The sequence below is a fragment of the Mastigoproctus giganteus genome, chromosome 2 (genome assembly GCF_048544385.1).
Source record: "Mastigoproctus giganteus isolate SK-2022 chromosome 2, ASM4854438v1, whole genome shotgun sequence".
In the NCBI taxonomy this organism is placed as follows: Eukaryota; Metazoa; Arthropoda; class Arachnida; order Uropygi; family Thelyphonidae; genus Mastigoproctus; species Mastigoproctus giganteus.
The window spans coordinates 255,446,025-255,472,672 of NC_143576.1; the positions used below are offsets into that span (position 1 = coordinate 255,446,025).

A 26,648-nucleotide genomic window follows, 5' to 3' on the forward strand; every position below is an offset into this window, starting at 1 on the left:
ATTCCATATTTAAAAAGTGAGAAACATCACTGGGAAATGTGGGCTGGTGCACTGTCATGCATAAATCACATTGTTCACCAATGTTCATATTGGTTTGAAATACACAATGACATAAAAAAAGATTAACTATTTAAAATTTTTTTAAAGATTTTAAAAAGGAAACAAGTGTTCTTTTTTGTTCAGCGTGCCTGCTAATTGTAGTCAAACAGGCACATGCTAAAAAGTTAATAATAAGAACTGCAATTTCTTTCTTTATCAATTTAGAGTCGCGAAGACCAGTTGTGTCAGTGGTCAATAGCAGTCAGGATTTTTCAAATACTAGTCAACCTTATTAAGGTAGGTTTTTTATTTTTATTTTTTTTGACATATAATTCCATTTAGTTTTGGAAATGAACTTCTAACACTCCATGTAAATCACATAGTATGTTGTTAGAAGGTCACATGCATGCTAGTTGCTATAAAACAAATAAATCATTCTGTTTTGTGGCCAAATTTAATTCAGCATAACATGTCAATTAACCATGTGTTGTTAACCTTACTGATACCTCAGACCAATATGCTAGGGATAGGTGTTAAATGAAAATGAGATTTCTGTTGATTGAAGATAAATTATACAGTGCCATGTGTGGGAGAACTATTGCTTCAGTACTGGAAACAAGTACAGCAGGCCCCCCGTTATAACGTGGTTCGCTTTATGCTGTTTCGCTATAACGCTGTTCTTATATTATAACCCGTATCTGACTATAATGCTGTCACAGATCACTATAATGCTCTTTTACAGATTGCATTTTTGGCATATTTAACAAAATCGTTTCATTTGATGGAGTTGATAGCTTGAAAATGAATAGCAAAACAGCATTAAAACGTTTCCCACGCTGACTTGAAAAATTTTCCCACGCTCAGTGAAATTTTCTTGCACGCTAATTTAATTGCAGTACAGTGACTTGTTACGTAGTTCCGAGATCAACATTTTAAAAAATGATCAAGTATATTGCTTGTATTATTTGCGTTATATGCATTTATCCGAAGTCTAGTCATCACTCAGTACAGTATTAGACATCGTGTGTAATGGACAGTTTACTTGAACATTGTATCGTAATTAATGCAACCAACGCAGTTACATTTTCGAAGAGTTAATAATGGCCGATAGGAATGAAAAAGCAACAACGTCTGGGCACAGTATGAAGACTATAAATGTAAGAAAAAGACTGAATTTGAAAATTAAATTAGACGTTTTGAAGCGAATCGATTCCGGTCAACGACAAGCGGATGTATGTCATAATTTAAGACTTGCAAGTTTAACTGTAAGAACAATTATAAAAAAATTAGGAATTAATTTTAGCAGCGGGAAAGATAGCTGTTCCACTGCAAGCAACTAGGGCTAGGCCGGCTATTAGAATTGAAATGGAATGACTTTAACTAATTTTATTGAAGATAATATCCAATGCAGAATTCAGTTAAGTTAAATATTATAAGAGAGAGAGAGAGAGAGAAAGAGATTAGCCAATATGATTATCTGAAGAAAACTCACCTAAAAAAAAAAAAAATGTGGAAAAATTTAAAACTGGTCAGGGCTGGTTGAATAGATTTAAAATCCAGGGAGAAGCCGCAAGTGCAGATCAAGGAGCCAAAACTTTCAAAAAAGAACTTGTTAAAATTATTGAAGAAGGGCATTATGTCTTATACTTCTCAACAAGTTTTTAACATAGATGAAGCAGGACTTTTGTGGAAACGAATGCCTAAAAGAAATTTCATATTGAAAGAAGAAAAAAACATGCCAGGTTTCAAAGCAGCGAAGGATTGGTTGACTTTATTGTTGGATGGTAACGCTGCAGGGGATTTAAAATTAATACCCCTTTTAGTTTATTTGGAAGAGGGCCAAAGTTCAATCCAAAATCGACACATTTTTCATGATTAAATTCGTTAATTAAATTAAATCAATTAAAATCAATTTAGATCAATTAAATTCATGATTTTAATTGGAATTTTAAGTTTAATTTTTATATGTAAATAGTTACCACATAATTATATACGTATGTAATGCAGAATATTTTATATGTACAAATATTTGAATATTAAATATTTTAACTGACATTTGTGCATCTTTTCACTACCGTTTATTATTGATTAGGAAATATCCTATAGCACCGACCGCAACTCACAAATATATATGTTACCTTGTGGGAATGCGGCGCTCGCTTATAACGGATTCACTTAGCGCTCTGTTTTTCCGGAACGATTTATCAGCGTTAAGCCGGGGGTCACCTGTAATACTAGTTCAGAGTTATAATGGAACTAGTGACATTACCCAACATGATGAAAGTGCTCCGTATTTGTTTAATCAAAAAAATAGTTCAAAGTGGTCCAACTGAACTTAAATTGTGTTCTTCGGATTCCTTAGGTGATGGTGAGTCCCCAGATATCTTTATATTGCCAAACTTCTAAGGCATTTTGAAATTATGACTATTTTTCAAATTCTTGCTGTTGTCATGGTCGCTCACGAATGCCAGCGTTGTAACGCCATATAGGTTTGGCCGTTGTGTATTATAGGATTCTTTTACTTTCTTCTATTGGTGATATATATTCCTTGTACAGGTGACCCCCGCTTAACGCTGATAGTTCGTTCCGGGAAAACAGCGCTAAGTGAATCCGCGCTAAGCGAGCGCCATATTCCCATAAGGTAACATATGTATTTGTGAGTTGCGGTCTATTCCATAGGATATTTTCTAATCAATAATAAATGGTAGTGAAAATATGCACCAATATCGATTAAAAATACTTAATATTCAAAATTTTGTACATATAAAATATTCTACATTATATACACATATAATTATGAGGTAATTAACTTACGAAAATCATGAATTTATTAATTCGATGGCCCTGTGCTCTCGAGTTTTCGTATCTTTGGACTGAAAAATGAGTCGATTTTGGGTTGTGCTTTGGCCTTCTTCCTCTCATTGTACAACAACATGTAGGGATTCATTTCTTTCTTCAAATTTCTTATTACCTTGGCACTTCGTTCCATGTCAGGGTCGTTCTCCCGGAAATAATCACACATTTTTTCGAAGTGTTCAAAAGCTTCACTTAGTCCTTTTGCAGTCAGCGACTTCATCGGTTCTTCATCTATAGTATCTTGATCATCATCTCCCTCAATAGCAAGCTCTTGTTCTTTTAAAATTTCCATTAGTTCTTCATTAGAGAGGCCATCCCTGTCGTTGTCGATCATCTCTTGTACAATGTCTTCGTTAATTTCGTGTAATCCTGCTTCTTTTCCGAGCTCAACAATTTGTGTTTTAACATTTTCAACGGAATCATCAGGTTCCTGGGAATGCTTTATGCAATTTTTCCAAACTTTCCTCCACACTCCATTCATGGTTTTCTGAGTCACTTCATCCCAGGCACTTGAAATGTTGTAGATGGCGGTTTTAATGTTATAGGATTTCCAAAACTCCTTTAAACTCGGTACATTTTCAGTGTTGATGGCTTTAATAGCTTGGGAAAAGGTGTTCCTTATGTAGTACGCTTTAAATGTGGCAATTACTCCTTGGTCCATTGGTTGGATCAGAGACGTAGTGTTTGGAGGCATGTAAAAAACTTTTATGTGATTGTTCAAGTCTTCTAAGCTCTCTTTGCTTGGGTGTCCTGGCGCATTGTCCATGATTAGAATAGCTTTATAACCAATGTTATTTTTTGCACAATATTTTTCCACTGCAGGACAGAAGAACTCACCATACCAATCAATGAAAAGCGGCCTGGTTACCCAAGCTTTTTTATTAGCCTTCCAGATTACAGGTAGGTTTGATTTAGCTAAACCTTTAAGAGCCCTTGGATTTTCGGAATGGTAAACTAAAAGGGGTTTTAATTTAAAATCCCCCGCAGCGTTACCACCCAACAACAAAGTTAACCGATCCTTCGCCGCTTTGAAGCCTGGCATGTTTTTTTCTTCTTTCGATATGAAACTTCTTTTAGGCATACGTTTCCAAAAAAGACCTGTTTCATCTATGTTAAAAACTTGTTGAGCAGTATAACATCCCTCTTCAATAATTTTAACAAATTCTTTTTTGAAAGTTTCGGCTCCTTGTTGATCTGCACTTGCAGCTTCTCCCTGTATTGCTACATTGTGCAGGTTATAGCGCTTTCTAAATCTATCAAACCAGCCCTTACTAGCGTTAAATGGTTCCACATTTTTTTCGGGGTGAGCTTCCTTTAAATCTTCATATAGGCTCTTCGCTTTTTCTTTAATAATAATTGAACTTAACGGAATTCTACGTTGAATGTTGTCTTCAATAAAATTATGTAGAAGTTTCTCCATTTCAATCATAATAGCCGGCCTAGCCCTGGTCAATTTAGTTGCCTGCAGGGGAACAGCGGTTTTTCCAGCTGCTAAAATTGATTCTTTATTTTTTATGATTGTTCTTACAGTTGAACCTGCCAGTCCTAAATTATTGCACACATCCACTTGTCTTTGACCGGAATCAATTCTCTTCAAAACGTCTAATTTAATTTTCAAACTCAATGTTTTTCTTACCTTTCCAATCTTTGCACCGCGTCCAGACATTGTTGCTTTTTCATTCTTATCCGCCATAACTCTCTGCAAATGTAACTTCGTTGCACTGATTGTGATACGATGTTCGAGTACAGTAAACTGTCTGTATGTATGCACTGAATGATATCTAGAATTCCTCTGGCAAGTGAGCTGAAGACGGTGACAAATGTTTTATTTATCTGAAAAGTTCGATTTTACCGTGCAGTAAAATCAAATGGTTGTTTATTGCACGAAAATACTGTAATAAATTATGGTGTGAGTCATGGAGAATGTTTATGGAATTTCCAAAACAGTAAAACAAACAAATTTTATGTACTTCGGGTGACCACAAGGTCAGAGGAGTTCAGAAGACAAGAGAATACTGTACAAGAAACAGCACCGCATTTAGCACTCATGGGATTGATTGTGTGAAAAACATTTCGCAAGTTATAGTTCCCACAGTAAAACAAAAGAAGAGATAGGGAGTAAATCTATTTTTAGTATCTTTCTATTACATGTCAGAACAGAAAATGCAGACTTCGTAACAGCATATGACACTGGATGGTAAATTTTTTCAGCTGGTGTACTAAAAAAGAATTTCTCCCTTGAAACTATCCACACCAAGAAAATAGAGCATATTGAAAGTTTCAATTTTGTACATGGAGTAGAAATTATAAAAATAATTACTGTAGTTAATTTCATGGTGACTATTTTCTCCTTTTGCCAAAAAAAAAAAAAAAAAAAAGGCTCAAAACAGACTGGACTGAAGACGGATTTGCCAAAAATTCAATCTGTATGCTAGTAAAATAGCGTTATAGTGAGTTTTGACAGCGTTATAGTCAGATACGGGTTATAATATAAGAACAGCGTTATAGCGAATCAGCGTAAAGCGAACCGCGTTATAACGGGGGCCTTCTGTAGTTGAATTTAGGTAATGAACATTGTTCCCTAAACTTTCTACTTGACGTCTGATTTTAAAATATATAATTTTTGAAATATATAACTTAGTTATTTTGGAGTTATGGCTTACTATATTTTTGTGTACAATAATTCAGTTACCTGGTGGCAGCCATACCCCTCTTCCTCGAGTGTTGAGAACAAAGGCGTTTGTTCCCAGAGTGTGATCACGTTACCAGTCACATGATCAGCCTGACTGGCTGGGGAAGACTCCTGCTTACTAACGGAACTCAGTGACGTTGCTCAAGTGAATAAATTGTCTTTATATCTATAATATGCAAATGAGGAATGAATATTAATGAGGATTATTAATTAATGATAGTATTAGGAAATTATGATGCAATAGCTACTCCATCCTTAATAACTTTTAGCTATAATAATCTGATTAATATGTCTAAAGTGTGTTGTGCATATTGCCTACTGTGACGTCACTCTGTACGTGGTGTACGTGTGGACAAATAGTGTTCCCTAACTGATTTCCTTAGAACTACAAAATTCAGGAGCTTTGTTCCTCCTCCTGTAGACCTTTCAGAAGAAATCAAATTTACTCAGGAGCAACCCCTTACAATTGCTTTATTATAACTTTATTGGTCTTTCACCCCAACCATACAACCCTTAAACATGAGCTCAAGAGAAGCATCCTCATCGTCAGCTGACAAGAATGCTGTAGCAGACGATTCAGACCAAGTTGGCCTCCAGCCTCCCAAAGTCAACAAGTCCAAGAAAAAGAAACAGAAAAGTAAGAGGGGAGCGAAAACCAGGACACCCTGGTCTCCTCAAACCATACTAGAATTTCTCAACAAAGTGCCTCTTGATGAATCTGACCCTGTGATCTCATCTAAGTTTCAATTTAACACCTCAACGCCAGTAGCACATCACCTAGCCCCTGTCCCTCCTACTCTGCAACCTTCACAGGCAAGCTCTCCCTACACTGGGAAATTACAAACCACTCTCTCTCCAACAGCTATAAGTGCTCCTGCCTCCCAGGCAGCTTCAGGGCCCTCCCCCAATCTATCCGAGAGTCCTAGCACAGTATCTGCAGCCAAACTATCAACTAATCTTCCTACCCCATCGGGGGCCCCCTAAGACCTCTGCCAAACAACCAGAGGGACCATGTACAGCACTAGATCAGACTGAGGCGGAAGGCCTCCCCCAATCCAGAAAACTAACCGTCACAGCAACTACACCTTCTGCATACCCTACAACTCACAAACCTATAGATGAAGACTCTCCGACCCATCAAATAATATCTGCTTTACATAGCAATCTTGTGACCTTTCTTAATCAAGATAGTAGTCGATTCACCAGACAAGCGGCAAGTTATGTCCAGGAACTCTGGGCCACCCTTGAATCTATTACCACTGCCCTCCTCATCGACAGTGAGAAACTGAAAACCATTAACGAGGAACTTAAGACAAGAATCTCCATCCTTGAGAAGGTGCTGGACACTACCAAATCTTCCTGCACCACAGTCTCCACAGTGTACTCCCACATATGCACAAGCGCTGAGGAATCCAAACAACAAAGAGTCAAACCCAAAGGCCCCACAACCTAGAAAACAACCGCTGCTTCGAACACCAAACCTTGTGGTCCTCAGACCAGCAGAGATAGAAGGAACACAAACAAGTGAGGATTTTAAAACCACCATAATGAAAAAACTGAAGGAGGATTTAAAGACAACAAAGATAAAAGCGATTAGAAAGATGAGAAAAATGTAGGGGTAATAATAGAAACAGAGTCAAGGGAGGATATCAAGAATATCGTGGAAAACCCCAAGATAGCCACATTTGGTATCACTTGCAGAGCCACCCAAGAGAAGAGGGCCATCAATCTTAATTTTCAATGTCAACAAAAATGTGACACCTGCCCAACTTGCGGAGGAAGTGCTAACTCTCAATCTACAAGGGATAAATCAAGACATGACAAATCTTGTGCAACCAAGATATTCAAAAAAGTCAAAGTCCGGAGAAAACAACTGGATAGTGGAACTGGCTCCTGCCGCTTGGCAGATTCTAAAATACCAGACAAGACTATATTGAATGGAGTAGCCACAGGTTCAGGGAGCATGTGACTGTGCCTAAATGCTATAAATGCTGCAGGTATGGCCACACCTCCCATACGTGCACTCAGATCACACTAACTTGCGGACACTGCTCTAGCAAAGAGCATGAATACAACAGCTGTCCAAACAAGGAGCAAGAACCGGTTTGTGTGAATTGTAAATCCTCAAAGCTCGAACACACCCATTCCATCAGGGACCCGAAATGTCCGACATACAACAAGATAAAGTACCAAATGAGGACTGATTATGGCAATACAATTTAAAAAGTTCAATACAACCAAGCTGTTAATACTACAACAAAACACACACCATGCCAGAACAACTCAGAAAAATAGCGGACGAGGAAAATGTCGACATCCTCTTGTTGCAGGAACCCTACACCCACTCCAAAAAAAAAAGTAAGGGGCTATCCAATAGCATATAAAATCATACAGGCTGAGAATGGAGAATGAGACCCTCAAAAGCGGCCATAGTGATCCACAATCCAGCCATTACTGCCACCTGTATCACACAACTCTGCACCGGCTGGGCTGCTTGTGCCCATATAATATCGCCCCTGGGATCCTTCTACGCAATTGCCTTGTATTGTAGGCTGGGGGAAGAAATAACATTTGCCACGAGATACCTCCAGGTTGTGTTGGACACTCTCCCAGGCCAACGGATCTTGGTAGGGGTGGATGTAAACTGCCGCTCCCCGGCTTGGCACAGCCAAACACCGGACAGAAGGGGCACCGGAAATGGGCAGCGTCTCGAGGAGTTCCTGGCGAATTCTCCCTTGACAGTCCTAAACAGGCCTCACCACCTACCTACGTTTTGTAACACTCTGTGGGAGGCAACAATTGACGTCACCCTTGCCCCCGGAAACCTTGCAGGACACATCACTGGCTGGACATTCCAAGACTCCTGGACCACATCTGACCACAGAGTGATTACCTTCCAAATCAACCGATCTCTCTATAAAACACCAATAGCCAAACAGATGCTTAACTGCTTTGCAGTAAACAAAGCTGACTGGAGACTTTTTGGGGAACTGCTGACTCGAACCTTATGCCAACACCGCATTGAAGCGGATCGACAAGAAGACCCAGATGACATCCAGAGAAAAATTACCAAGACCATAATAGCAGCCAGTGAGGCTGCGATGAAGTGAAAATTGCCCACACCTGGTGCAGTCCCTTGGTGGACTCGGGACATCCAGAACCTCAGAAGAGAAATAATAAAGGCAAGAAAACAATTCCAAAGGGCAAGACGTACCTGGCTGGAAGTGGAAGTAACAACACTCAGACCAAGATACGCAGCAGTGAGAAACAGATACACTGAGTTAATACGAAAAAGTAAGCAGAAGGCCTGGGAGCAATTAGTCAGCACGACTGGAAATGCCAACTCCTGGGGGGTGGTGTACAAAGTCACTACGAATAAGCTCCCCAGAGGTGAGGTCATGACCACCACCCGCATCCCGCAGGGAACATTGGCCACCACCTGGGAACAGTCTATCATCAACATCCTCAATGTGATTTTCCAAAAACCAGCACACCTGCAACTACCAGAACAACTACAGATCTGCGATGGAAATGAAGCATATCACATAGACCAAATGGAACCACCTTTTGCCCTAGAAGAACTACAACAGGCAGTGCAACAAATAAGGAATAAAAAATGCCCAGGCCCAGATCTTCTGGAGCCGGAGATTATTAAAAAAGTAGTAGACATCTCTTCGCAGACTTTACTAAACCTCTTCAACACATGCCTGAAGACTGGAGTTTTTCCAACCGACTGGAAAATGGCCAACGTCAAATTAATTCTAAAAAATCCTATGAAGCCACCCGAACAACCCGAATCATACCAGCCAATTGCCCTTGAAAAGATGCTTCAGAAGCAACTCCTGCACCACTATGAAGCTGCAAATCTCGTGATGCCCACACAGTTTGGGTTCAAACCCAGAACCTGAACAGTGGATGCTCTCAACAGCCTCCTAAGTTTAGCTGCTGCCTGTGATAGGAAGTACTTCTTGGTTATTTCGGTCAATTTTGCTGGGGCGTTCGACACCATCTGGTGGTCGAGTGTCTTGGCCAGACTGCTGAAGGCAAAAACACCCATCAACCTTTACAAAATAATGAAGTCATATTTATCCAAGAGAAAAATACAAGTAGTGACTCCATACAAGAAACTGACCAGGCCTGTTTACAGGGGCTGCCCCCAGGGCTCAGTACTGGGACTGCTCCTCTGGAGTATGGTATTGGATGAGTTTCTGGCCTTCGACCTGGGGGAAGTCCACTCAAAGGCATTTGCAGTGGCCTGATACTGACTGTTGCTGCAGACAACCGACTTCAATTGGAAACCCAGGCAAATTGAGCAATTCAAATTCTACAAGACTGGATGGAGGTCCATTTTCTTAAGATTTCACCGGAAAAAACCTACTCAATGCTACTGAAAGAACGTTAAATCTCCGTAGACCACCGCAAATTAAAATAGAAAATACAACCATTAAACTACTCAGTGAGATGAAATATCTAGGATTCATACTGGACAGGAACCAATCTTTCAACCCACACTTGAAACATATCCGAGAGAAAATCAGGAGATATTCTGCCCTCTGCAAGAATAGCTAAAAGGGATTGGGGACTCGAGAGGCACGCCTTGGGACTGTATTACAAAACGACATTTATACCAGCCATAACTTACGCGTCACCCATCTGGTTCCGAAAGCAACTACTGCAGTTAACAGATGGACACTAGATTCCATCCAGCGGACAATACTCCTCTCTGTTACACGGGCCTGCTGCACTGTGAGTACACATGCTCTGCAGGTTCTAGTGGGAGCACTCCCCCTTGACCTTGAGGTGGTGTGTTGTGCCATGGTGCAGCATCTCGCAAAAGGGCTTCCTGCACCTTCCTGGGCCACTCCATTGACCCTACAGGAAACCTGAAAAGAGAGAAAACAAAACTCGCCGCCCACCAGCAGCAGGTCTGGCAGGATAGGTGGTCAGAATCCACAAAAGGGGAAATAACGAGGAAATTTCTGCCTGATTTCGGAAGATTATACCCAAAAGCACCATCATGGTTTCACCCTGGACTGTACACTACGTATCTTTTAACAGGTCATGGAGCCCTGAATGCCAAACTAAACAGTTTTAAATTAGCAAACGATCCCCACTGTGGGGGAAGTGGAGACATGGTCTCACATAATGTACAACTGTGAAAACTACGAGGATCTCCGCTGCCTCCTAATGCAAAGCTGACTTCCCTCGTGACAGGGAATCAAACCTGTTAGACTCGCAAGAGGAGTATAAGGAGTTGACAAAATTCGCCCAGGGACTGTTCACCCAAAGGAGGACACTTATTACTATCTACAGGGATCAAGAACAGGCACCACGACTAAACTAACCATCCTTGGACCCAACAAAACTGGCTCTCACCCAGATACAAGACCTTCCTTTGGGACTGAACTAGCATAATAAAGGACTCGCAGGACCTGACCCAAGGTAGCGAAGGAACCCGCTCAAGATTAATACCACGGACCTGACAAACCATAGATGGACTCCAAAGACTGGACTGCACGGATGGGATTTATCCCACGAATGACCTTATAATTGGTCTGATCAGACTGGGACAGATCGCACCTCTGCTGCCAAATGCTATTGGGTGATCTGAATAGGGTGCTCTAACCCTATTCAGATCACCCAAATTCACTTTTAATTACCAAACTCCTGGCCCGGGGGGGGGGGAAAGACTTTTTTTTTCTCCCTTTCCTGCCGTGTTTTTTTTTTTTTTTTTTTGCCACGCTCCCTTGCATGGCCCTTTGCCTCCACTCCCCAGGTGGGAGGGGGGAGGTGACTTCTGGGCTCCTCCTCCTCCTCCTCTTGCTGCCCCTCTCTTCCCTCTGGTGGGGCATGCTCCACTGATTTGGGGGTCCTCTTCTCTATGGACCCCTTATTTCTGTCTCCACCCCTCTCTCTCTCTTTTAATTATAATTACTAGTGTCTGAACCTTTGTTAAATTGCTTGAGCCCTACACCCAAAAACTTAATAACATCTATTTGCATAAATAGTACTTCGTTTTGGCTGACCCATAACTATAACGGTTTTTTATTTATTTTTTACTTTTATTTATTTATTTATTTATTTTATTATTTTTTATTATTATTATTATTTTATTTATTATTTTTTTTTAAGGTCCTAGCCACTGAAATCTCTGGAAATTAGGTGGCAGGACCTGCCAGAGTAAATAACTATAATAGTGGTGTACCTGGTCTGCAGGTACACCACTATTATCAGGCAGTGTGTGGACGTTGGGTCCCATTAGAGGCCCAGTGGCTAAATGACCAGAGGAACAACAGTACACGACACTACACATGTACAAAATCCATACACTTTTAAACCTCTGGCATTGACAGTGTTCTGTTTCACACCCACAATGTATAGCACGCGGAGATGGGGGGAACCCCTGGTGCCATTTGACACTAAACACAACACAGGCCTTGAATGGGTTCAGCACGCTGAATTCTGATGGGATCCTTCCACTTGTTCAGATTACAAACCTAAGGGGGCATAAATTCAAATTAAGAAAGGACAGACGTAGAATAGATGTGCGGAAATTTGCCTTTAGCCAGCGGGTGGTTAATTGCTGGAACAAACTTCCATCTGTCGTTGTGGAAGTTGATAGGTTGAATAAATTTAAAGAGGAACTGGACAGGCATTTGGAGGGAATGGTGTGATTTTTTTTTTTTTTTTTTTTGGCTGATGCTGCATAAGCTCATACATTTGCTTTCTTGCATCACATGCCACTGCTACTACTACTACTACTACACTCTACCCAACATGATTCTAGATCCAAATCTATCATTTCAGGACCACCTGAAATACTTGCGCACAAAAGTCAGACGATACACTGCATTGGTTGCCAGAGTCACTCGCAGAGACTGGGGCCTAGACAGACGGGTGCTACGTCTTTTCTATAAAACCATCTTCACCCCAATAGTCACGTATGCATCTGGCACATGGTATCAAAAAGCCACAACTGTTGTCAATAAACGAATCATTGACTCGATTCACCGATCAATCCTTCTGACCATTACTCGAGCTTGCAGCACAGTGAGCACGCATGCCCTGCAAGTCCTTGCTGGTGTCCTTCCACTGGACTTAAAGATCATTTGACGGGGTCTCACGCACCACCTGGACAAGGGTATCCCACAGACATGGTTGGGATTCACCACTGACATCATCAAAAGCAAGACTCTGGAAAAGAAAAAGCTGCATGCTCACCTGCTGCAGGTGTGGCGAGATAGATGGGCCACCTCGCAAAAAGGCGAAATCACCAGAAAGTTTCTGCCCAACATTGGCCGGGTCTTTCCGAACTTCCCACCCTGATTTTGCCCGGGCCTACAAGTAACATACTTACTGACAGGACATGAAGCTCTGAATGCAAAGCTATCCCTACTCGGAATACAGGAAGATCCCACCTGCACCTGCGGGGGACTGGAGAGCTGGTAGCACCTCATGCACGATTGCCAGCTCTATGATGACCTCCGCAGTGCATTCATCACCAAAATACAGTATCTACCATACGGCCAGGAGCACCACATCTTGGACACCAGGGAGAAATATCAGGCTTTCTCCAGCTATGCACTGACCCTGTTCACAAGACAGAGAGCTCTTACCGCAGTGAACCGCAACCAACCACTGACACAATAAGGAAATGAACAAACCTCGTAGGAAATCATCCTGCGGAAGACGCCTGGAACCCAATGGCCTCCAATAATCAAGGCACTAAACCCTGAAGTGGACCTAAAGTCGAATCAATGAGAAATGACTCTATAAACAACATTGACGCAAACACCACATGGATGGGAAATGAAACAAGAAAGACCCCACAAACGCCGACAAGCAAACCCGGACCTTTTGACGGTAAAGACTGCAGAATGGACGGGAACACTCCATGAATGATCGCGCTTCGGTCCGATCGCTCCTGGGAATGGACTAGGACCACCAGCAGCTCCACTGCCAAATGCTATATGGCGAGCTGAATGGGGTACCCTTACCCTATTCACCTTAAATTCCCTATCCCCGGCAGGAGGGAGAGGAGACATGCTCTGTTTCCTCCCTCCCCTGCTGACCCATCTCTTCACCTGGTGAGGCATGGGCCTGTCTCACTGACCACCTGGGGTCGCCTTCTCTATCGTCCCCATGCATCTGCCTTTCACCCCCCCAGTCTTCAGCCTCTTCCCCCACTCTACCTGTATACCTTATCCATGGCAGGGGGAGATAACTCTTCTTCGTCTCCCCCACCCGCCATCCAAACTTCCCTCTGGTGTGGCATGGGCATGCAATACTGCCTAGCAGGGGTCATCTCCTCTATCAACCCCTTACTTCTACTTCTATACCAGTGCAACACTCTAAAGCAACCTTCTAGAGAATATAAAACTATAGAGTTTTATTAAATGTTCTGTAAGTTATAATCTAAGTAACTAACTGAGAAAAAAATGTATTTACTTTTCATTTCTATTAATCAAAAAAAAAAAAAAAATTTTTAATTTCAGGAAAAAAATTATTGAATATGCCTGAAATGTAAAGCACTGTTACTAACTTCTTATATCTTATTGTTATAAATTCATATATTTTTCTTTGAAATTATTTTGCATTATGATTGTCTTTTATACAATATGTATGTGCAATTGCAATTATTAAATGTCTCTATTAATATTTTAATTTCAGGTTTTTGATGGAAGAGCAAATTTGGGATCTTGTCTAAAGGTAAATTTTCTTAATTCAGTATAAAAGGTGTATGTGAAGGGTTGGCAGTATGAAGATGTACACTTAATTCAGTATGAAGATGTGATTAAAGTGTACACTAATTTTAAATTGCACTGCAACAGATTTGAAGGAATATTTTGCATTACACTTATTAAAGTGCACAATAACCTTTGAGACTATCCTGTTTATTCTGCACCAATTACTTTCAATGATTGAAATTTGTAAACTAAAATCCAATAAATAGTAGAATATAGCTAAAATTTATATAAAGAGGGATTTTGTTTGCCAGGTCCCCCATCTTGTCAGAAACCGAAAGACCTTGGCAAATGAAACAGTGAAAAGACATAATATTTCAGTAATCCTTAAATCCTTAAACCTTAGGATCTTAAGAAGCTTTGACTAGCTTTGTAGGTTTGATATGGTATATGACAGAATTTAGCTGGCATAAGGATGTGCCAAGTAACTAGGACCTGGAGGAAAATCTTCCAGGATGTTCATTTGTTTCTCCTTCAAGGTAATCAAGAAGCAAGTTTGCTTTTGATTACCTTAAAGGAGAGAAGTAAAGAATGCTTACTCAGTTATTGGCTGGTAAACAATGGGTGTGTGGATTTAGGAGGTAAGGGGGGGGGGGAACCATATCAAGTATGCTATAAGCTCCAGATATCACACTTTATATTGTAACTGATAGCATCCATATTCAAATACATCAGATCATATATTTGAACCCAGGCCTTTGTCATGTGGTATGGAAGGATGGTAATAGTTAACTGATCTCATGAATTATTGTTGGATTTACAGTCTGCACAAATGGAATTGGTATGCTTGTGAAAAGGCACTATAACCAATGATTTATTGAGTCATAAGACTGAGTTGAGTGAATGCCCATGAAAGAAGAAAAATATAACAAAAATGACAACTAACTTTACTTGAATCAGCACACTTGTAGGTGGTAGCACAGTAATTACAATTTCTCTCTTTCCACACCATGTGGAAGAGGCCTGTATCAAGATGGGAAGAATTTTTATTTGCTTTTTTCATATGTGGCCAAATTAATCCATCTCACACAGATTTTTCCTCCTGGAAACTTTGCTTTTTCATCCCATCCAGCAAAACAAGCACTTTGACCTGGAATACAGTTTACTGGCACCTCATAGCCTTAGTTACTTTGGCACAAAAACAGAACTGATTCAGTTGTTTGAAATAATTTAAAGAAACCTGATCCCACTTTAATTAGGAGTCAGACTATCAGGATGCATTTGACTCATATGTGAGACTCAACAAAAGCTCACCTTAGGTATGTGTGGCACTCTAGAAGATTTTAAAGAATCTGGAAACACACCAGTAGTTAGAATAAGAGAATATAAAAAATATTAATAGTGGCAAACAATGCAAGGAAGCAAACTTATATAAACCAAGCATCAGCCAAAAAAAAAAATAAATAAAAAATTTGCCCACATTATTTGTCCTTCCCCTCCAGTAATCCTTTCCTAATCCTTCCATAAATTTGTTCCAAGAATCAGTTACTTTCTGGCTGAAAGAAAAGTTTTGCACAACTAAAATAAGGCTTCCAGGAATGGATATAGTACTCAACAAATGGCATAACCATTGCCTTATACAATGGGATAATCATCTCCTTTTCCCTGCTACATATCCAATCACAGAACTCCCTGCACTGTCCTAATAGATCAACTTGCATTGCTCAGAACTTCATGTCAAACTGAACAATTACCTCTTTGTTCTCAGCAACCTTGAGAGTGGCACCATCTAATGGTATGTTATTCTGAGATTAATGCTGCCCGCATGCATGTAGTTCATTTATTAATGTTAAGCCTCAATTTTCACTTCTCACGAGGAGGGTAGCACTCAACCCTGATGAACTCCACTAATAACATAGTCTATAAAAAGCAATGGTCATTGATAACCATTCTCTCTCTCTCTCTCTCTCTCTCTCTCTCTCTCTCTCTCTCTCTCTCTCTCTCTCTTTCTCTCTCTCTCTCTCTCTCTCTCTCTCTCTCTCTCTCTCTCTCTCGCTCGCTCCCCCCCCCCCAAATATCTAAAAGAGCTGTGGTAGCTTCATGTTTGACAGAACACCTATTAATAACATACATTCTCTTTTTTGTTTCTCTCTATACTATTTGTCGCGAAGTACTTGTTTGTATGTATACGATGCAACATACAAGTTACCATCACATCATTGGATAAGGGGTGCATTATAACTAAATTTTAATAACTAACTTTAATTCTGATGTGGGCCTCTGACCATGATGGAATAATTGCAACTTTACTTACATTTATCTACATTGTATCCATCTAGTTGCAATAAAGAATCTCTCTCTCTCTCTTTCTCTCACAACTCTTTGCTAATTGTAATATTAAGATGAGAATTATAGTGAAGGTAGTGATTGAGTAGAGAAAAAAATAATTAAAAGTTGTCTTTTTATATCATATTCCAATTCTGAATCTTTATGTCAGTCAAATAATGCAATATTTCATTTTTTCTATTAAATTTATTACCACTCCTTTTGAAAATTATTAGCATTAGCATTAGTAGACACATGATGCAAGAAAGCAAGCTTATACAGGATAATCCAAAAAAAAAAAAAAAAAACCCTTCCCATTTTACTGATCCATTCATCCAAATGTTTGTCTATTCTACCTTGAATTTATTTAAGCTATCAACTTCCACAACAACAGATAGAAGTTTGTTCCAGCAAACAACTACCCACTGGCTAAAGGCAAACTTTTGCACATCTGTTCTACAACTGTCTTTCCTCAGTTTGAATCTATGCCCCTCTGGTTTGTAATCTGAGCAAGAGGAAGAATCCCATCAGCATTGAGCCAGCTCAATCCATTTAAGGCCTTATACACCTCAGTCAGATCACCTCTAGGTGCCCCAGTCTCCAGAAGCTGCAATTTGCAGAACTTAAGCCTTTCTTCATAAGAGCACCCTTTTGTTCCCTTCACCAGTCTTGTTGCCCTTCTCTGTACCCATTCTAGCAACTCTACATCCTTCCTAAAATGAGGCTTCCAAACCTGTATACAGTAGTCAAGGTGTTGGCTGACCATTGCCTTATACAAGGGGATAATCACCTCTTTATCCCTGCTCCCAAAATTCCTGTTTATCATTGACAAGACCCCATGACCTACTCTGACAACCTGTCTGCACTGCTCAGAAAACTTAATTTCTTACTGCACAATTACCCCAGGTCTCTTTCATTCTCCACTACCCTGAGTGTAACACCACATAGTTGGTACATTTCTCTGGGGTTACTGCTACCCATATGCAGTACTTTGCATTTGTGAATGTTAAACTTCAGTTGTACTGTTTAAGTAATAAGTTCAGCTAATCTGGATATCTACACGATTAAGATCCATATAATCAGAAAAATACTGCATTTTAAAATGTATAATAGATATAAAGAAGTTGACACCTAAACAGAAACTGTTGATGTAGAGCATTTTTATAATAGCTAAGCCTGTTTTTAAATAACTAATAGTATCGTTATTATTTGTTTTTTCTTCTTATTATTATTTTTATTTCTGTTTTGTAGTATAGCCGACAATTTATTGACATATTTTTGCAACACGGAATGCCTTTGTTGGATCATTTGTTTCGTTCTCGTCGTGATGATGTACAAAGTTTACTGAAAACCTTTCAGTTGAGTACCAGATATCTTCACCATATCTGTAGTCACACCAAGGTAAGTTATGATAGTTTTTTTGCATTATTGCTTCATTAAACAAGCAGAATTTTATTTCTGTTTCTAAGCTATAAGAAAGAAACTTATATATATGCTTATTTTCTGTTATATTTAAGGAATGTTGTCGGGATAATGGAAACAATATTGCTCCAGCATGTAAATGTTGTGGAGCTTCCTAAAGCATGTGGTTGGTTTTTCACATGCAAATCTTCTCTAATGTTGCCTAAATAGATGTGTGTATCTGTTTTAACCGAGTGGGCACAAAAGGTTAGTTTGCATATATGGCATCGAATGGTTGGTAGCTTTTATAGTCACGTTTCTATAGAGATGGCTAAGGGGAACACACATGAAAGCAAAAATAGTTAATACAGGTGCACTTAACTCACAAAAAAAAAAAAAAAAAAAAAAAAAGGAAGAATTTTTTGGTAGTACAATGCTTTGTGACTAATCAAGGTTAAGGCTATGCATATATCATAATAGAGGCATTCAGGTGTGAGCAAAAATATAAAAATTAGAAATACTTACTTATCATATTAGGAAAATGACAACACAAAAAAGCTAGAGCAGAGGAAGATGAATGCACTGGTGTTGGTGAGTGAATCGTACTACCACGTTAAGGTCTGCCAAGTGCAGACCAATAACTATCTAAAACTAGACTAATCTCAGCAGCATAAACAGACATGGTATGCCTCAACTCACATATGCACACTAACTCATTACTTTCACTTTCTGCTATTGGCTTGTCCTTAATGTTTTTGAACCTGGTGTTGAAAACTGTCTTGGTGACCACACTTTCCTTTTCCAATGTTCATTTCTTGCTTGATTATACCACTTACACAGAAAGCATTGTATTTTGTATAACCAAGTTGTTGGCCAAGTAGCAGGCCAATAACTTTAAAATTCCCCACACACACAGCAGCAACCACGTATCTGAGTTTGATCCTTATACTGATTTTTTTCCTTAAAGAAGCATCACATTTTTGTTTGTAGTTTTCTTTTAAGAGAATAAGTTAATGGAATGGATGCATACTTGTTTCCATTATGAAGGAGAACTCTTTTGAGGCTTTGATTATTCAATTGGTCAATAAGTAGCCTCCACTCGGTTCACTGGTAGAAAATTCCAAAAAAAGTTCATAACTGCAGGAATGTTGTTGCAATATATCATTGAACCTTCTTAAGAAAAATGGGGAATCAATTCTTTTTCAATGTCTATACCATGAAGGGATTGTTCCTGGGACCAGCAGATTGTTGGATTTCAGTCTTGACCCTAAAAGCACTGCAGACCCTTTTCGGTAGATTTAAATCTCTCACAGAGGTCATAAGCTTCACTTTATGTAAACAGCTCTTGTCCGGAGTTGGTATTTATTTGTTGCAAATAATTTACATATCATTCCCCAGATTAAAAATATCAGATTTCGGATCTGATGGCAGTTATTCAAGAAAACTGGTGGCGTTGGTACTGGTAGTTCAGGTCCATTGGGTAATGGCCTTACAGCTGAAGTAATGTTGTTCTGATACCAAATGCTCTGCTTGCCCTTCACATTATAACCTGCTTCATTTATGAAACACATTATAATGTGAAGATGATTCCAAGGTTTCCTCCATACCATGGGAATGACAAATGGCATGGCTTCCTTTTTACCACATTTCCACAATTGCAAGCCTCCACACATTATGGCAAGCTTTGTAGGGGACCAACTTTTATCTTGGGTCACCTAATTTAATCCCAAAATATGTGGCTTATACATTTTGCAACAAATAACTTTATATCCTGCCTCCTTTGTTTTGCCAATACATAGTTACTGAAGATGTAATAAAATACATTTGGACTGTTCACACAACCACAAGTTGCCATTGTCAAAGTCACAGAATATGAAAACCATGTTAGAAGTAGATACTAGTTAGCATGACTATGCCAGAAAAAACTGAATGAAAAATAAACACTTCACAGATTTAAATATCTATCTGATGCAGATAAGTGTCTAAGCAGATCTAGGCACGTCTATACCTGTCTATATAAAGGAAGTAGTACACATCAAGTATACATGGAATGTTTACCTAAGAAAACAATTCTTGCTGTTTTTAAAAAAGCTATACACAGATAAGTAAAATGATCTGGATTTTTAGAATTAACACTAAAAGTACACCCAGAAACACCATGAATTTTGTAAACATCAAAATCTATACAGATCAGTGTAATCAACTGGATAATATGTCAAAGTTCCATATGACTGCAGAATCAGAAATTTACAAATGCTGTTTAGTGTGTCTGTTTACTTCTGACCAGGTACTGTGGTAATGTTGAGGTGGTATGGGCTAATTATGTCATTATTAATTTCATTAAATTTTTCCTTATTGCACTGTTTTTTTTTTTTTTTAATAGTTATGTTTTTAGTGGCATTCCATCTTAAAAAGTAGTTATCATAAATTATGTATGCATATTTTGAAAACTGTTTTCAATAAACTATATAGATTGCTGGATGTTGTGTCATTTGTTTATTACTAGCAGAATCAAAATTATCATCTATCCCACTTTTTTTTTCTTTTTTTTTTGTAATACTTTTAATAGGTCAAGAAAGATGTAGCATTGACAAATCAAGTTCCTTTCCTGAAGAAAACATTAGAAAGTTTTGTGTACAGAGTTAAAGCCATGCTAGCTCTAAACAAATGCAAAGAAGCCTTTTGGCTTGGAAATCTCAAAAATAGAGACTTACAAGTAAGTAACACTTTATTATATATTTCAAGTTTTTCTACTGTAATAATAATAATAAATATTATTTTGATATCATACACACTAATAAAAGATATTTAGAGATTAGAGGAAAAAGTATTTAAAGTTTTGCAAGGTATTTGTATTTGAACAATAGACAAATAGAAAAAAAAAGCATTGTGCACTAACATGATGAAAAACAGGATCAAGAGAACAAATGTACCCTCAAGAAAATTTTTAGGGATACCTTTAATATATGTGCCTTGATCTTAAAATGGAATTTTAAGTAATTTTTGAGTGGAGGAAATTTTATTCTTAGGATGCATAAGATGAAACTTGCACACATGTAATAAAATACACACTTTTTATTAAGCAAGACAGAATTCCTTGCCTTTTATCACGAACCTATAAAATTAATAAAATTAATAATTTCAGAAAAAGAGCTGTTTTTTTTTTTTTTTTTAACTACAAAGTTGTTACAACTTTGACTTGTAACAACTTTGGAGTTAGATAAAAACAAAACTGATTGTGATTGAAAAGGGATGCTAATGTCAATATTCATCATATGAGAAAGAATTAAGCCACACTAATATACCATGTGATAAGCAAGTTCATTTTTCATTTTCTTATCTGATATCTATTGTTTATACTGAATTAATAATTTTTACTACTTTTAACAAATAGTAATAATATTGTGCCTTAACACATCTAGCTTCTGTGAATGCGGCCTACTCCCCAGAAAAAGTAATTGCAGATTATCAGTGCTTACCCAGTGATGGGATTATTTTTAAGTCTAAGAACTCTCCTTCTGTGGTACTCTTTCTTTTTTTTTTTCTTCTTTCTTTCTTTCTTTATTATTTTTTTTATTTATCTCTCTATGCATTAAAAAAGTTTTCCTCCTGGTGATATTTATTCGACCTTGGGAATGACTTGTGGTGGGGTAGCCAATGGGAGAAGAAGGATGTGGGTCATGTGGTACAAGTGGGCAGGGCAATTATGTCACTACAAATGCACAGGTAAATAATTACATAGGTCATTTCTTGATTAGATATCAATCAGTGCATTTCGACAGGTGTCTGGAATCCGTGACTTTTGATTTGCTAATATAGTAGCTAACACAATGCCGTGACCCAGATTGGCAATCACTTGAATGAGTACAGTGAACAATTGTACAGAGAAATAGAGTGGGCTAGTAAATCGGAATGTCTTATAATGGATTTTAACTTCCCAGATATTGACTGGAACTTGTGGGTTGGTCACTCACACACTAGTCAGACTTTTGTGGATTTATTGGATGATTGTTTTCTGCAGCAGCATGTTCGAGAGGCAACCAGAGAAAGTAATACTCTTGATCTGGTTATCAGCAGTGATCATTCATGTATTAGGAATTTGCAGATAAAAGAACCACTAGGTGGCAGTGATCACAGTGTACTGACATGGGATTTACTTAAAGATTTAATTACCATCAGGGGTAAAGGAAAGGGTTTTTGCTTCCGTAAAGGCGAGTACAGTGGTCTCCAACAGTTTTTAAATTCTGTACAGTGGGATCAACTGACGATGTTACCAACAGTAAATTCTAAGTGGGAAGCATTCAAGGAATTAATCATGGAAGCTACTAAAAGTTTCATACCTATTAAGAAATACTTTTCAAGGTTTAGGCCTAAATAGTTGTTTGTTTGTTTGTTTGTTATTTGGTTTTTAGGAGCATTAGCAACTAAGGCCATATTGCTCCGGGATATGCAGTGGTCATTCCTTGACCTTTCCGCATCCTCCGTATTTGGTGGTGACGGGCTCGAACCCCGGTCTAATCAAGAAGCGTGTGCTACGCACTGCTGCTCCTTCCCACCTGGCTATGGAGGCGCCCCTAAATAGTTGTCAAATGAACTAATGAGACTCGTAACAGAGAAGAAAAATGCATGGGATGCATATAAATTATCAAGCGACTCAAAAGCCTATGGCAGATATAAGTTAATCTGTAATTAGGTGACAAAGGAGGTTCGGCAGGCAAAGGCAGATTACGAGAAATCCTTGGCAAAAGATGCTAAGAAAAACAGCAAGGATTTCTTTACTTATATAAACTCTAAAAGGAAGGGGATGAATCTGATTGGTCCACTTGACATCGATGGTTCAACTGTTGATGATCCTGCTCAGATAGCAAATAAACTGAATGAGTATTTTGCATCTACATTCACATGTGAGGAATTATTAAGGTTTGAAAATGGCAGAAGGTTATCAAATTGTAGCAGGGTGCTTAATGATTTTGTAATAACTGAGAGCAAAGTGGAAGAGAAATTGTTGAAGTTAAATGTAAGAAAAGCACCTGGGGTGGATGGGATCTAATCCAGTTATATTAAAGGAGGCAGCAAAGCAACTAAGCAAACCCTTAGCCATAATTATGAGAGCATCCTTGGACTCGGTGGAGGTTCCCACGGACTGGAGATGTGCAAATGTATCCCCAATTCACAAAGGGGGATCGAAGGGTGACATGAGTAATTACAGACCAGTTAGTTTAACTTCTGTTCTGGGTAAAATAATGGAGTTGCTGGTTAAAGATGCATTGCAGGATCATCTAGACAAGACTGCAGCAATAATTCAGACACAGCATGGGTTTGTTAAGGGAAAGTCTTGTCTGACAAATTTGATAGGATATTATGATGTGGTTACAAAGGAACTGGATGCAAAAAATAATTTTGATATCATATATTTGGATTTCAGGAAAGCTTTTGACACTCTTGCGCATGGAAGACTATTGTACAGATTGGAGCAGAATGGTATTAAGGGTAAGTTGCTACAATGGATGAAAGGATGGTATTTATTTCATTTATTTCTTGTATTATTAAGGAAGCACTGAATACAATGTTAGTGATTTTTTAAATTCATTCTTTTATTCTCTCTTGCACATGGTTAAGTGCGAGAAGACAGAGGGTGGTAATCAATGGGTGCTGCTCTTCTTGGACTAATGTTATTAGTGGAGTCCCACAGGGTTCGGTGTTAGGTCCACCATTGTTTTGTATATTTATCAATGATATTGATGAAGGTATATCAGGCTTAATGTCGAAGTTTGCAGATGATACAAAGGTTGGCAGAGTTGTTAATGACAGTAATGGCAGTGTGCTACTGCAACAGGATCTAGATAATTTGGGCAGATGGGCTAAAAGTGGCAACTGAAGTTTAACCTCGACAAATGCAAAGTACTGCATATTGGTAGAAGTAACCCCAGAGAAACGTACCAACTGTGTGGTACTACACTTAAGGTGGTAGAAAATGAAAAAGACCTGGGAGTAATTGTGCAGGCAGATATGAAGTTTTCTGAGCAATGCAGACAGGCTGCCAGGGCAGGTCATGGGGTTTTGTCAATGATACATATAGGAATTTTGCTAGCAGGGAAAAGGAGGTGATTATCCCTCTGTATAAGGCAATGGTCAGGCCACGCCTTGAGTACTGCGTACAGGTCTGGAGGCCTCATTTTAGGAAGGATGTAGATTTACTTGAGCGTGTACAGAGAAGGGCAACAAGATTGGTGAGGGGAATGAAGGGATCCTCTTACCAAGAGAGGCTTAAGTTCTGCAAATTGCAGTGGCTGGAGACTAGGCACCTGCGCGGTGATCTGATTGAGGTGTATAAGGCCTTGAATGGGTTCAGCACGCTGAATTCTGATGGGATCCTTCCACTTGCTCAGATTATGAACCTAAGGGGGCATAAATTCAAATTAAGAAAAGACAGATGTAGAATAGATGTGCGGAAATTTGCCTTTAGCCAGCGGGTGGTTAATTGCTGGAACAAACTTCCATCTGTCGTTGTGGAAGTTGATAGGTTGAATAAATTTAAGGAGGAACTGGACAGGCATTTGGAGGGAATGGTGTGATTTTTTTTTTTTTTTTTTTTTTGTTGGCTGATGCTGCATAAGCTCATACATTTGCTTTCTTGCATCACATGCCACTACTACTACTACTACTACTACATGCCAAAAGGTTATGAACTAATCAGAGAATAAGTTCAATGATGACAGAGCAAGTGAAAAATCAGTGCAACAGGAAGCAGGTAACTAATATGGACAAAGAACAGGCTGAAACTCAACGAACTGTTAAATGGCTCAGACGTAATGTAAGAAACCACTGAAATATCATATTGCGATTTAGGTGGGGTGCAGCTAGCAGAGGGGGCGGAGTCCGCTAGTTTTATTTATTTATTTATTGTGGTTGTCCTCCTGAAAGAAAAAAGTTCTCAAATAACTTAAGAAGACTAGTTCTTTCTTAGTTAATCCTCTGGCATGTGCGCAGGATTCTGATAGTATCCTACATATTTCATATTCGCATAGAAATAAGTCATATCCACTGAGATCTTGAAATAACTTCAAGCAAAATTATATTTATTTTGACAATAATACAATATTTATTTGCTGAATTGGAGAAATAATATACTCGGTGATGCTAAATAATTAATATTTCATACTTTCATTTATTTCTTGTATTATTAAGGAAGCACTGAATACAATGTTAGTAATTTTTTAAATTCATTCTTTTATTCTCTCTTGCACAGTTCCATAAAAATTAGCAAATTAAGTTAGCTGCTGTTAAAATAAGCAAAGAACTGTCCAGAAAAATTAGTTTTAATTCTAACTTAGTTTTGTTAATTTTTATGTAACTATGCAAGTAGTGCATTTAAAAATTATGAAATTCAGTGATTTCTTAATAATTCAGACATTTTGTTACTATTGTAATGTCACATAAATCATGTTATCTGCAATTTTTTGTGTCCTTTTAATTTCATTTTCATGTTTAGTGATGTGTTTTGTTTCATGAAGTCCTTTAGAAAATAAATTATTCAAAGCATGTAGGTTAGTGCAAATGCATCATTTTAACATAGCTATCTACCAAAGTACTGTAGTTAAATTAATTAATTAAATTAACTACTTTGGTAGATAGCTATGTTAAAATGATGCATTTGCACTAACCTACATGTTAATCATTCTACCTCGTAGCATGAGGCCTTTGCCCCTAAATTCTTTATAGATTATTCAAAGCAATAATCAAGATCTACTTCTGAACTATTTTGAGATATTTTGTGACCATCAGTGCTTTGTTGTAACAGCCTCCAAGGCAGCTGAGAGCAATCATTTCACTGGGCCCTTCTCCCAGTTACCAAATATCATCTCATGGTCACTTAAACATTAATCTTCTATCTAAAAGGAGGTGTATGTTTTGTGTATTTTATGTTGCTTGAGAATGAAAAGTCTGATGCTAAATGTTAGGTGTATGTTCAGTAGATTCCTGGGAAGGTTTTATGTTCAATTCCAATCCATAACCATAACTTCTACCCCTGCACATAGAAGCATTGCTGTAAGTTGTAAATGGCAGTTGCAACACAATTCAAAATTTCAGAACTTGTTTAGCATATTTTTTAAGAATTTATATACCAAATTTCATGCACAAATGTTAAGGGGATACACTCGAGGATACACTTGTTCATCTCTTTAATGTACTGACTCCTAGGACTTCTTTGGAGTCATTGCAACCTTACTTTACTCAGGGAGTGCTGAGCAGTACTACTGGTATGCAATGTTAAAATTGTAAATTTTCATTGCAAATTTTCATTTATCTTGGGTAATAATTTACACAATTACATAAAAATCGATCAAATAAGGATGTTGCCACACAACTTAATAAACTGGCCTCTCATCAATGCCAGCAACCAGAATTGCAAGCAGAATAACAGTATCATGTTTTCATTTCTGATGTAACACTGTACAATGTATATAGCATACATTGTATAGTTTGTGACTAAATTTAGTATGTTTCTTGGTTTCTATACGATGCATGCTCTTTTTCTGTTGTGTTTACCTTTTTTAGACTTCCAGATGGCACCATATATCATTTACTCTTTGAAATTTCTGTATTCTGGTAAAAAAGTCTGTATCACTAGAAGCTGATATAATATAATC

General features: G+C 38.4%; 1 protein-coding gene and 1 long non-coding RNA gene across 2 annotated transcripts in view; both read left to right on the plus strand.

The window, feature by feature from the left end:
- Positions 1–264: 264 nt before the first annotated feature.
- LOC150090399 (uncharacterized) lies at positions 265–17,885 on the plus strand. The gene is made up of 3 exons (XR_016546706.1): positions 265–336; positions 14,258–14,296; positions 17,848–17,885. It is a non-coding gene; the product is annotated as an uncharacterized LOC150090399 (long non-coding RNA).
- A 1-nt stretch (position 17,886) lies between these two features.
- LOC150090400 (Fanconi anemia group D2 protein-like) overlaps positions 17,887–26,648 on the plus strand; it is a 31,341-nt gene continuing 22,579 nt past the window's right edge. The window contains exons 1-3 of the mRNA XM_090390301.1: positions 17,887–17,997; positions 18,535–18,588; positions 20,567–20,713. Coding sequence (XP_090246427.1) covers positions 17,887–17,997; positions 18,535–18,588; positions 20,567–20,713 — 312 coding nt within the window. The remainder of the gene's footprint in view (positions 17,998–18,534; positions 18,589–20,566; positions 20,714–26,648) is intronic.